This window comes from Pristiophorus japonicus, chromosome 6 (genome assembly GCF_044704955.1).
Source record: "Pristiophorus japonicus isolate sPriJap1 chromosome 6, sPriJap1.hap1, whole genome shotgun sequence".
NCBI lineage: Eukaryota > Metazoa > Chordata > Chondrichthyes > Pristiophoridae > Pristiophorus > Pristiophorus japonicus.
The window spans coordinates 244,888,886-244,902,933 of NC_091982.1; the positions used below are offsets into that span (position 1 = coordinate 244,888,886).

General features: G+C 49.2%; 1 protein-coding gene across 1 annotated transcript in view; it reads right to left on the reverse strand.

Moving 5' to 3' along the window:
• Nucleotides 1-2,441, reverse strand: part of LOC139265436 (growth hormone secretagogue receptor type 1-like) — a 46,681-nt gene extending 44,240 nt beyond the window's left edge. Inside the window, exon 1 of the mRNA XM_070882442.1 lies at nucleotides 1,539-2,441. Coding sequence (XP_070738543.1) covers nucleotides 1,539-2,355 — 817 coding nt within the window. The 5' untranslated portion in view covers nucleotides 2,356-2,441. The remainder of the gene's footprint in view (nucleotides 1-1,538) is intronic.
• Nucleotides 2,442-14,048: the final 11,607 nt, after the last annotated feature.

Consider the following 14,048-nt stretch of genomic DNA (forward strand, 5'->3'; position numbering starts at 1 on the left):
AGCGCAGGCTGATGGGGCGTCCAGGTTAAAGCCTTGCTCGAAGGACCGCACCTCAGACAGTACTGCACTCCCTCAGCAAGTGCCAGAAAAGAGATTATATGAGCGCAAGTCCTGTGGGACACGAATCCATCACCTTCTGACTTAGAGGCGAGGGTGCTGTGGCTGAGCCAAGGCTGACTTAAAAACATGGCATGGAAAAGGATAAATTTAAAAATGCCCATCATTGTCAAGAAAAAGTTTGATAAATAAATAACCTTGGACTGAACTGTGTTTTTGTGTGTGGTTTCTCTTGAGTATCAGCTCAGGGGGCAGCACTCTCGCATCTGACTCAAGAAGGTCGTGGGTTCGAGTCCCACTCCAGAGACTTGAGCACAGAAATTTGGGGTGACACTCCCATTGAAGTACTGAGGGAGTGCTGCACTGCCGGAGGTGCTGTCTTTTGGATGAGATGTTAAACCGAGGCCCCGTCTGCTCTCTCAGGTAGAGGGAAAAGATTCCATGGCGCTATTCAAAGAAATGGAAAAAAATTGCAAAGTGCCGCAGTACAGCGGGACCTGGGGGTACTTGTGCATGAAACACAAAAGGTTAGTATGTAGGTACAGCAAGTGATCAGGAAGGCCAATGGAATCTTGGCCTTTATTGCAAAGGGGATGGAGTATAAAAGCAGGGAAGTCTTGCTACAGTTATACAGGATATTGGTGAGGCCACACCTGGAATACTGCGTGCAGTTTTGGTTTCCATATTTACGAAAGGATATACTTGCTTTGGAGGCAGTTCAGAGAAGGTTCACTAGGTTGATTCTGGGGATGAGGGGGTTGACTTATGAGGAAAGGTTGAGTAGGTTGGGCCGCTACTCATTTAAATTTAGAAGAATGAGAGGTGATCTTATCGAAATGTATAAGATTATGAGGGAGCTTGACAGGGTGGATGCAGTGAGGATGTTTCCACTGATGGGGAAGACTAGAACTAGGGGGCATAATCTTAGAATAAGGGGCTGTCCATTTAAAACTGAGATGAGGAGGAATTTCTTCTCTCAGAGGGTTGTAAATCTGTGGAATTCACTGCCTCAGAGAGCTGTGGAAGCTGGATTATTGAATAAATTTAAGACAGAAATAGACAGTTCCTTAACCGATAAGAGAATAAGGGGTTATAGGGAGCACGTGGGGAAGTGACCTGAATCCATGATCGGATCAGCCATGATCGTATTAAATGGCGGAGCAGGCTCAAGGGGCCGTATGGCCTACTCCTGTTCCTATTTCTTATGTTCTGATGTAAGAGCAGGGGAATTCTCCCCGGTGTCCTGGGGCCAATATTTATCCCTCAACCAACATCACTAAAAAGCAGACTATCTGGTCATTATCATGTTGCTGTTTGTGAGAGCTTGCTGTGCTTATATAGGCAGCCGCGTTTCCTACAGTACAACAGTGACGACACTTCAGAAAGTGTTTCATCTTGCTTTGAAGCGCATTGGGACATCCTGAGGTTGTGAAAGGCGCTATAGAAATGCAAGTCTTTCTGTCATTCTAGTGTACTCTTACCGAGCATCTTCACTGTCTGCTTGTTGTTCTTCTCCCTGCTACTGATGCTGGGTCTGATGGCCTCCTTTTTCCGTCTCCACAGTTTTCTCCCAATGAGACTGTAGAGGATAGAAAGGCAGAAGACGGGCAGGAAGAAGAAGATGCTGGACACCCACACCATGATGTTCAGCAGGCCCGACTTGACCGCGTACTCTGTGGCCTTGCACTCATTGGTCAGCTGGGGGTCGGTTCCGTTCACGTGCTCGACCCCAACCACGACAAAGATAGGCCCGGCGCTGAGAAAGGCCACTGACCACAGGAGAAAGATGACCGCTTTGACCCTGCCCTTGGTGACCACCACTTTGGCCCTGAGCGGGAAGCAGATGGCGAAGTATCTCTCCACGCTCAGAGCGGTGATGCTGAGAATGGTTGAGTAGGTACAGCTCTCGCTGACATAGTGGAACAGCTTGCAGAGCACGGCCCCAAAGTTCCAGGGCATGTACAGCCAAAGCCGGTACAGGTCCAAGGGCATACACAGGAAAATGAACAGGTCGGAGAAGGCCATGCTGGACAGGTAGAAGTTAGTGGTGGTTCTCATGTCTTTGAACTTCGTCACAATCAAGATAGTCATGACATTCCCGCTTATCCCAATCAAAGCCAGCAGAATGCAGGTGACGGTTATCCCGATCATGGTGGGGATGGGGAAAAGGTTGGGAGGAAAGTCATCGTAATCCCCCAAATAGTCAGTGTCGGGGTAGCTGCAGTTCTGCGTGCAGTTCAAGCTGTCGGAGAGGTTGGACATGGCGGGTTGCGAGGAGGTGGAGCCTGAGGTATCCATGAGGGCTTCTGTCTGCGGTGTCCAACTCCACGGGCTGATGGCAAAGAATGCTGGGAAAGCCTCTCACCATCTCAGCACCCGAGGGAGACAGGACAGTGCAGGAGGCTTAACAGGGAAAGCGAGCAAATCTCTCAAATCCCAGGGCCGGATGGTTCCTGTGGCCACATTCCATCTGCAAGGAATTAGAGGGAGAGGGTTACCATTAACCTGGTGCAGTACAATAACCTCTGGTCTGGTGGGAATCTTATCTCACTCTCTCCGTATCAATCTCTCTCTCTTGCTATATCAACTACTGTCTCTCTTTTTGCATCTCTCTTTTACTCACCCCTTTCTTTCTCTCCACCTATTCCCCCTCCTCTCTGCAGCTTTCTGTCATTGCATGTCTATCTGTCTCCATCACTCTATCCATTTCTCCCTTCTCTTTTTCTGTGTCTTTTCCTTCATTCCCTTCTTATTCTTTTCCCTTCCTCACACTTTCCCCTGTTCAATATTTTTATTTTAAAACCCCCTGCATCATCCCTCCAGCCCGCCCCACTCCCACTCCCGGATCCACTCCCAGTCCGGTCAGGGAGACCCACCCAATCCCCCCTCCTCCCACACACACTCTCTTCCCCCTCATCCCCTCCCCTCCCACACCCCCTCCTCTCTCCACACATCCCTTCCCCCCCACACCCTCTCCCCCTCCCGCCCCACACCCGCTCCCCTCCCCACAACCCCCTCCCACACCCCCTCCTCCCCCCCAAACCCCCTCCCTTCCACACACCCTTCTCCCCAACATCCCCTCCACCCCAAAACCCCTCCCCCCACATCCCTCCCCTCCCACAACCCCTCCTCCTGCCCACACCCTCCCCCCCGACACCCCTCCCCACCACACACCCCTCCACCTCCCACCCCACACCCGCTCCCCTCCCCACATCCCCTCCCCGCCCCCCACACCCTCCTCCCCCACCCCTCCCCCCATACCCCCTCCCCTCCCCCCACACCCCTCCCCTCCCCCCACAATACCTCCACTTCCCTCCCACACCCCCTCCTCACCCCACACCCCTCCCCCCCACATCCCCTCCTCCCCCTCACACCCCCTCCCCTCCCTCCCACACCCCCTCCCCTCCCCCCCCATACCCCCTCCCCTCCCCCCTCACACCGCACATCCCATCCCCTCCCCCCCACATCCCCTCCTTCCTCCCACACCCCTCCCCCCCACATCCCTCCCCTCCCCCCAACCCCCCCCACACCCCCTCCCCTCCTCCCCACCCCCTCCCCTCCCCCCACACCCCTCCCCCCACATCCCCTCCCCCGTCTACACACGTTCACCACCACACACCCTCCACTCCCTCACCCAACAACCCCCCCCACAACTCCTCCCCTCCACCACACCTCTCCCCCCAATCTACTCCCTCCCCGCACGCCCCCCCTCCCGCCCACATCCCCTCCCCCGCCCACACACCTCCCTCCCCCGCCCCCACACATCCTCTCCCCTCCCCCACACCCCCACACCCTACACTCGGGCTGCAGAGAAATCGACCAGGCAGGAAATCCCTTCAAATCCCAGAACAACTTCTTATTTACAGTAAGTCTGATCATGAAATCCTTCACAGAGTCAGTGCTGGTTATATTCCCAGTGACCGAGAGTAAGAGATAGAGATAGAGAGAGACCCATAGGTAAAGAAAGACAGAGGGACAGAGAGAGACAGGGACTCAGAGACAAAGAAAGACACAGAGACACAGAGACAGACAGACAGAAACAGACAGAGAGAGAGAGACAGAGACAGAGAGAGAAAGAGAGAGAGAGAGAGAGAGAGAGACAGAGACAGGCACAGAGAGAAAGAGAGAGAGAGAGAGAGAGACCGAGAAATAGAGAGAGACAGAGGGAGAGAAATACAGAGACAGAGGGAGAGAAACACAGAGAGACAGAATGAGAAACACAGAGACAGCGAGAGAGAAAGAGTCAGAGAGAAATACAGAGACAGCGAGAGAGAAGCACGGAGAGGCAGGGTGAGAAACACAGAAACAGAGAGAGAAAGAGAGTCAGACAGAAATACAGAGAGACAGAGACAGCGAGAATTACAGAGACGGAGAAACACAGAGCGAGAGAAAGAAACAGAGAGAGAGAGAGAGAGAGAGACTAGAGCAGACCCAGAGAGAGAGAAATGCAGAGACAGAAAGTGGGTACAGAAAGAATGACTGGAAGAGAGAGTCACAGAGAGTGACAGAAACTCAAAGAGAATCAGATAGAGAGACATATGCAGAGCTACAGAAAGAGAGGCAGAGAGAGAGAAGGGGAAAGACAGGAAGACAAAGATAGAGAGACAAGACACAGATTGTCAGAGATAAAAGGATAGAGACAGAGCAAGAGAGGATGATACAGGGAGCGACAGAGACAGAGACAGAGATAGAGACAGAGACAGACAGACAGAGAGAGAGAGAGAGTCAGAGAGAGAGAGAGACAGAGAAAGAGAAAGAGAGAGAGAGCGAGACAGAGAGAGAGAGAGAGAGAGACACACACACAGAGAGACAGACAGAGAGAGAGAGAGAGAGAGACAGAGAGAGTGACAAAGGCTGACAAAGGAAGAGACTTACTGCAAAGCCCAAACATTAAATCAACTGGAGCAATATTCAGATAACAAGCAACCATAATAAAAATTACAGCAATAATCAAACCGCAAGGGAATCAGTGTAATACACAAGAATACTAAATAAAGGAATTGATCAAGTGATAAACGTATTGATAATAGTTCAATTCAAACATTGACAAAGTATCAAACAGCAGTAATAATGAAATGGTGAATACCTGAGACAGTGAGCAATCCATTCATGATAATGTGATCTCTTGTTCTGAGCAGGAATGGCTTTTTACCTTCTATCCAGATTTTAACTGGCTCTTTGAAATAGTTGGTCCAGTTTTCTGTTTTCACTCAGAGTGAGAATGTGGAATCCACTCAAACACCAAGCAAACGCCTGTTTTGTGCACAATTGTCAGTGTGCGCGAATCACAACGGCGGTATGTGAGTACAACAGACCCCAGTCTCGTAGCCCCTCTCCGATAAGCATCGAGCACCAGCCCTGCTACAGCCTGCCTGGGAGAGAGCAGTGTCTAACTGATAGGTTCCTCGCTAACTCACACACTTACAGAGAGAGAGAGAGAGACCCAGAGTGTGGAGGAGGTGTCTACACTGACTGATTATAAATCCTGGGGAGCAGGTCGGAGTGAGGCACAGGCTGGGGGGAGGGTGACACCCTCTTAAATAGATAGTTCCTTATGTTCTTATTGTTCTTATGTTCTACTCAATAGAGAAAGTTACGACTGGGAATATACAAATTAATTCTACTAGGCTTTACAAAGGGTAGAAATAAAATGCATCCAGTTACTGCAGGTGTTAATCCTAATTATCGACAGGCGTCCCAATTCTAACCGCAATGCCACGCACACACATACAGGCAGGGACATGTAGGCAGTCAGAGATAGCTTTAACACAAACACACACACAATTAGATATATCCCCCCCCTCCCTGATTTTATACTAACCCATCCGGCGGGTAATTGGGGGAGGTTTAGAAGGGATTTGAGGGGAAATTTCTTCACCGGAGGGTGGTGGGGGTCTGGAACTCACTGCCTGAAAGGGTGGCAGAGGTAGAAACCCTCACCACATTTTAAAAATACTTGCAGGTGCACTTGAAGTGCCATAACCTACAGGGCAACGGACCAAGAGCTGGAAAGTGGGAATAGGCTGGATAGCTGTTGGTCTGCTGATGCGGACATGATGGGCCGAAATGGCCTCCTTCCGTGCTGTAAATTTCTATGATTTTATGAACGGGGCGAGCTCAAGACGGGTGCCTGTTTTAAACCTAGCCCAATCTTACGCTCCACTGCTGTCAATACATACAGAGATACAGTCACACAGAGATACAGACATAGAGAGATACAGGGCTAGAACCTCCACTTTTTTTGCATGTTGAATGCCTACTTAACGCCCATTTTACCGCTGAAATGATATATAATGCCCATAAATCGCCCATTTAGGCACAAAATGGAAACTGACGAGCATTTTTCGGAAACTTATCGCCGAGCATTACTTTCCCCATGTGCTTAACGCTGAGAAAAAATATTACCACCCGCCAACTTTTTGGGGGCAGAATCAGCAGGATGGGCGAAATCAACACCCATAATATCGCCCAGCATTACTTTCCGCACGGAATTAATGCCGAGATTCAATATTAACACCCGGCCACTGTTTTTTGTCGTAAAGAGCATATTTACCCAAACTAGCGGCCATGGAGATTGTCCAGCATCAATTTCGCCATCTCGCACACAAATCGCCCACAATATCACTCGCTCAAAAAACTGCCCACAAAAAGTGGAACTAACCGGAACGAACGCCAGCGGTGTGGCTGGCATTTGTTAAATCCCACTCTTAGTTGAGGAGCTGATAGCTGAACGATTTGCCTGAAAGAGCGCTGATGTGAGTGACAACGCTGACACACTGCTGCATGTGTGTAGCCCAGACATCAATGGTGCCCATCACCTTGGTGACAGTTAAAGTTTAAGTTAATTGATGTTAAGTTGTATTTAACTCTTTCATGGTAAGGAATCACCAGTGTGTAATGGTCCAGCTATCTGAGACAATGCATAACAAGATTATGTTCAATGACAAAAGTTTAATACCAACATTGGTCTGAAATCATAAGTATCACAGCCAATAACACCCAACCCTTGCCCACATCCGACTTTTTCCACCATTGACATAAATCACATGTTCAACAGGTCCAGCAACACAGAATACAAAGGCAAAGCAGGAGCGTGGTCCCCAGCCCCCAAACATTGCAACAAATTGCATACACCCAGCTGGAGATATAACACAGCCATCACCAGCACCTCTCTTTTCTTCCCCCCTCTCCTTCTTCTTCCCACCTCTACCCCTTCCCCACCTCGCTCCATGGCGCCTGGCCAAGGAGCTCCTCAGGTGGTGCCTCATTGGGGGGAAATGAAGGCAGATGCGTTGGTTGCACGTGTATGGGAGTGGGGGGTGCCGAGGGGGAAACATTCTCTGATGCAGTAGCAGGATCTCGGTCCTTGCTCTCATCTGTCGTTCGCAGTGGTGGTGCGGAACCTAGGGGTGGAGTGCCATGCTCTGGGACCACTGGGAGGCCTGTGGCAGCTGTGTTCCTGGCTATCGCATCCAGGGACTCCACCAAGCGTGGAATGTACACGGTCATGGTGCCCAGTTGTCGGGATATGCCCCCCAATGCTTCAATGAGCTGGTCACCAATGTCTACAGTCCTCCTGGACAACTGTACCATCTCTCCACGATCGTGTTGCGCTCATGGAACAGACCTACTGCGTCCATGACGCCTTCGCGGGGTCGATGACATCCTGGGAACAAATGGAGTGACCTGTGGAGAGGTTCTTGGGGCCAGTACCTCCAGAGTGGAGGTGGGAATGACCGGAGGATCACTAGATGACCTTGGGGTGGTATGGCTTCTGGAGCGTGGCGATGCAGGTTCTTCGAAGTCCGCGCTCTCATCCGTCGAGAACAGACCCAGCGGATTGATGGGCGACTCCTGCCCCACGCCCCCACCTTCTGGCCTCTGTGGCCTTGCCTGGGGCCACACTGCTGGCTGAGCTGCAAAACACAAATGAGGCTATTAGAGGAGAAGGGGGTGCTAGGGTGATAAGGTGAGTCCAGCTCTACACACAGCATATGCACAACAAAAAACACTACCACTAACAAAATCATCACACACATCACATTTCATGACCATCAACACATTGTGCATTGCAATGATTTTCATTAAGCCAATATTATTTCTATGAAGCTTTTAGAAATCATCTATCATATATGATAGAAACATAGAAATATAGAAAATAGGTGCAGGAGTAGGCCAGTCGGCCCTTCGAGCCTGCACCAACATTCAATAAGATCATGGCTGATTATTCCCTCAGTACCCCTTTCCTGCTTTCTCTCCATACCCCTGGATCACCTTAGCCCTGTAAGGGCCACATTTAACTCCCTCTTGAATATATCCAATGAACTGGCATCAACAACTCTCTGCGGCAGGGAATTCCATAGGGTAACAACTCTCTGAGTGAAGAAGTTTCTCCTCATCTCAGTTCAAAATGGCTTACCCCTTATCCTTAGACTGTGTCCCCTGGTTCTGGACTTCCCCATTCTTCCTGCATCTATCCTGTCCAGTCCCGTCAGAATTTTATATGTTCCTATGAGATCCCCTCTCATCCTTCTAAACTCCAGTGAATAAAGGCCCAGTCAATCCAATCTCTCCTCATATGTCAGTCCTGCCATCCCGGGAATCATCTGGTGAACCTTTGCTGCACTCCCTCAATAGCAAGAACATCCTTCCTCAGATTAGGAGACCAAAACTGAACACAATATTCCAGGTGAGGCCTCACCAAGGCCCTGTACAACTGCAGTAAGACCTCCCTGCTCCTATACACAAATTCCCTCGCTATGAAGGCCAACATACCATTTGCCTTCTTCATCGCCTGCTGTACCTGCATGCCAACTTTCAATGACTGATGTACCATGACACCCAGGTTTCATTGCACCTCCCCTTTTCCTAATCTTCCGCCATTCAGATAATATTCTGCCTTCATGTTTTTGCCCCCAAAGTGGATAACCTCACATTTATCCACATTGTACTGCATCTGCTATGCATTTGCCCACTCACCTAACCTGTCCAAGTCACCCTGCAGCCTCTTAGCGTCCTCCTCACAGCTCACACCGCCATCCAGTTTAGTGCCATCTGTAAACTTGGAGATATTACACAATTCCTTCATCCAAATCATTAATGTATATTGTAAATAGCTGGGGTCCCAGCACTGAGCCCTGCAGCACCCCACTAGTCACTGCCTGCCATTCTGAAAAGGACCTGTTTATCCCGACTCTCTGCTTCCTGTCTGCCAACCAGTTCTCTATCCACGCCAGTACATTACCCCCAATACCATGTCCTTTGATTTTGCACACCAATCTCTTCTGTGGGACCTTGTCAAAAGTCTTTTGAAAGCCCAAATACACCACATCCACTGGTTCTCCCTTGTCCACTCTACTAGTTACATCCTCAAAAAATTCCAGATTTGTCAAGCATGATTTCCCTTTCATAAATCCATGGACCGATCCTGTCACTGCTTTCCAAATGCACTGTTATTTTATCTTTAATAATTGATTCCAACATTTTCCCCACTACTGATGTCAGCCTATAATTACCCATTTTCTCTCTCCCTCCTTTTTTAAAAAGTGGTGTTACATTAGCTACCCTCCAGTCCATAGGAACTGATCCAGAGTCGATAGACTGTTGGAAAATGATCACCAATGCATCCACAATTTCTAGGGCCACTTCTTAAGTACTCTGGGACACAGACTATCAGGCCCTGGGGATATATCGGCCTTCAATCCCATCAATTTCCCCAACACAATTTCCCGCCGAATAAGGATATCCTTCAGTTCCTCCTTCTCACTAGACGCTCAGTCCCCTAGTACTTTTGGAAGGTCCTTCATGAAGACAGAACCAAAGTATTTGTTCAACTGCCATTTCTTTGTTCCCATTATAAATTCACCTGAATCTGACTGCAAGGGACCATGTTTGCTTTCACTAATCTTTTTCTCTTCACATATCTATAGAAGCTTTTGCAGTCAGTTTTTATGTTCTCAGCAAGCTTCCTCTCGTACTCTATTTTCCCCCGCCTAATTAAACCCTTTGTACTCCTCTGCTGAATTCTAAATTTCTCCCAGTCCTCAGGTTTGCTGCTTTTTCTGGCCAATTTATATGCCTCTTCCTTGGATTTAACACTATCCTTAATTTCCCTTGTTAGCCACAGTTGAGCCACCTTCCCCAATTTATTTTTACTCCAGACAGGGATGTACAATTGTTGAAGTTCATCCATGTGATCTTTAAATGTTTGCCATTGCCTATCCAGCGGCAACCCTTTAAGTATCACTCGCCAGTCTATTCTAGGCAATTCACATCTCATGCCATCAAAATTACCTTTCCTTAAATTCAGTATCCTAGTCTCTGAATTAACTGTCTCACTCTCCATCATAATAAAGAATTCTACCATATTGTGGTGAATCTAACCCAAGGGGCCTCGCACAACAAGAATGCTAATTAGTCCTTTCTCATTACACATCACCCAGTCTAGAATGGCCAGCCCTCTAGTTGGTTCCTCGACATATTGGTCCAGAAAACCATCCCTAATACACTCCAGGAAATCCTCTTCCACCGTATTGCTACCAGTTTGGTTAGCCCAATCAATTTGTAGATTAAAGTCGCCCATGATAACTACTGTACCTTTATTGCACGCATCCCTAATTTCTTGTTTGATGCTGTCCCCAACCTCACTACTACTGTTTGGTGGTCTGTACACAACTCCCACTAGCATTTTCTGCCCTTTGGTATTCCGCAGCTCCACCCATACAGATTCCGCATCATCCAAGCCAATGTCCTTCCTTACTATTGCGTTAATTTCCTCTTTAATCAGCAACGCTGCCCCACCTCCTTTTCCTTTCTGTCTATCCTTCCTGAATGTTGAATACCCCTGGATGTTGAGTTCCCAGCCTTGGTCACCCTGGAGCCATGTCTCCGTGATGCCAATTATATCATATCCGTTCACAGCTATCTGCGCAGTTAATTCGTCCACCTTATTACAAATACTCCTCACATTGAGGCACAGAGCCTTCAGGTTTGTCTTTTTAACACACTTTGCCCTTTTAGAATTTTGCTGCAATGTGGCCCTTTTTACTTTTTTTCTTTCTATCATTTGCTTCTGCCCCCATTCTACTTTCCTCTATCTCCCTGCAGAGGTTCCCATCCCCCTGCCATATTAGTTTAACCCCTCCCCAACAGCACTAGCAAACACTCCCCCTCGGACATTGGTTCCGGTCCTGCCCAGGTGCAAACCATCCAGTTTGTACTGGTCCCACCTACCCCAGAACCGGTTCCAATGTCCCAGGAATTTGATTCCCTCCCTTCTGCACCTCTCCTCAAGCCACGTATTCATCTGAGCTATCATGCGATTCCTACTCTGACTAGCAGGTGGTACTAGTAGCAATCCTGAGATTACTACTTTTGAGGTCCTACTTTTTAATTTAACTCCTAGCTCCCTAAATTCAGCTTGTAGGACCTCATCCCGTTTCTTACCTATATCGTTGGTACCTTTTTGCACCACGACAACTGGCTGTTCCGATATGAGTGGGTGTAGCATTTATTGACTTTATATGATGCAGTGGTGTAAGCTTTACTCACGTGGCATCACTTCAGGTTCTGCAGATGCGTCCGTGGCTGTCCAGGTGTGCTTCCCCACGAGTGCGAGCACACGCTCCTCCATCTCTGTGATGTCGCTGGGGACTGGTGGCCCTCCCACCCGTTCGCCTCCGCACGGACCAAAAATGGACGTTATTTCCGGCGTGGGCATTAAAACAGAGTTTTAAATCGCTGACTTCTCACCCATTCTTAAAACACTTAGTTTACATTTTTGAAAATGGGCGTTTCCGCGAGCGATATCAAATGGGCGGTAGCGTTAAATGTTTTTGACCTTCTGCCGTAAAATATGGTCGTCCTTAGCAATGGCATGGCAATGCTTGATTCCCGCGGTTTTGGAGGTCAAGGGTCACTATGACATGCGCAGAAGAGGAGACAGAGAAAGAGGGAGCTCAGAGGCACTGAAAGCATGTGCGGGTGTGGTGTGTGCTTGTTTGGCTGTTGTGGGAGGAACGACGGCGATTCACCAACAACAAAAAGTCTACTGAGCACCAAGAACACAGTTGGCACCGAGATTTTGTCCAACAAATAAAAAATAACATGGAAGGGACGGAGGAGGCCCTGGAGCTGGTAGCCAGGAATACTGGTGGCAGAGGGCTCCCAGTGGTCCCGGAGCATGGCACTGCACCCCAAGGTGACGCACCCCCATTGCCAATGACACATGAGAGCCAGCAGCAACATCTTGCTTATGGCTCGGAGCACGTTCCCACCTCAGGACCGTCCTCTCCCATATCCGTCCAAGCAGCGCTTCAGCCGTCACCCTGCCCCCCCTAATGAAGCATTGCCTGAGGGCCTCCTCGGCCAGGCAGCTTGGAGTCAGGAGGTTAAGGGTAAGGGGTAGAGAAGAAGCAGGGGTTGGGGGGGGGGGGCGGTGAGTGGGGGGGGAGGGCAGGGGGGGCGTTAGTTTGTACAGAAATACGATTTCAGACGTATGTTCAGTTTCAATTTTTTTATTTAACAAAACCTTGGTACACATCTCTCAAATAGCTGCACCATTACACACTGGCAATTCCTTAACATCAAAGGGTATAATCACATGTAACTTCAATCAACTTAAACTTTGACTGTCACCAAGGTGATGCCCACCATTGTTGTATGACCTGCACACCCAGCAGTGTGTCAGCCTTGTAAATACCACCAATGTTTTTTCAGGCAAAGCGCTCATTGATGAGCTCCTGACATAAGGCTCTTGCAGCTATCATGCCACCATGGGCCCTTTCATGCAGTCTACAGGGGGGGCGGGAGCATGGCTTCAGCATCAGCCTGATTGTCTGGCCCGATGTCAGCATCCGCCTCCTCATCCTCCTCTTCCTCTCTCTGGTGAGGTGGACTGTCAGACTCATCAGGCAATTCTTATCCCCTCCTGATAGCCAAGTTGTCTAGCATGGAGCACACTACCACGAATTGAGCTACCCAGTCAGGGTGGTATTGGAGCTCGCCTCCTGAGTGGTCCAAGCATCTAAAGCGCTGCTTCAGCACTTCAATGGTTTTCTTCATGATATTGCGAGTTGCTCTGTGGCTCTCATTGTGTTGCCTCTCTGCCTCAGTGTGGGTATCATGCAGAGACATCATCAGCTCGGTGGCGAGGCCATATCCTTTGTCGCCAAGCATTCAGCATTGACCTCGTGGCTCATTGTTAAACAAGTCAGATGCAGTGCTCTCACGCAGGATATGAGCATCATGGATGCTGCCTGGCAATTGAGCATTCACTGTCAATATAATTTGCTGGTGGTCAACAATGAGTTGCACATTCAGGGACTGGAATCCCTTGCGGTTCCTGAAAACATCTGTATCCTGAAAAGGTGTCCGCATCGCGATGTGTGTACAGTCTGTTGCTCCCTGCACCTTGGGGAAGTTTGCAATTCTGGAGTATCCTAGAGCCCTCTCACTCTGTGCCTCCCTGGTCATAGGGAAGCTGATCAAGTCCCTCCTGCGTACGTACAGGGCTTCAGTGACCTGTCTAATACAGCAATGTGTGGCATGCTGAGAAAGTCCGCAAATGTCTCCAGCTGTGGCCTGAAAAGAACCCGAGGCATAGAATGACAGTGCCATGGTGACTTTGACCTCAACGGACAGTGCAGTTCTGATGGTGCTGGCAGGCTGCAGATCTGCCCTTATCAGCTGGCATACCTCAGTGATAACGTCTTTGTGGAAGCGCAGTCTGCGAAGGCAGGTGGTGTCGGACAAGTCGAGGTAAGAATGCTCCTCCTTGTATTTGCGACGGGTGTAACGTCTGGTCCTCCTCATCTGCCTGTAACTTTGTACACTGGGAACATAATGCAGTGGAGCGTTCCTTCGGTGATGTCGAGTCTGCTGTATGTATTTGGTGAGAAAGGACAGGCCCCAATTCCAGTAACTCTCTGTTTTTTACTGATTGATCACAAACAAGGAATGTCCCAACTGTCATGTACCCTACATGGTTACTG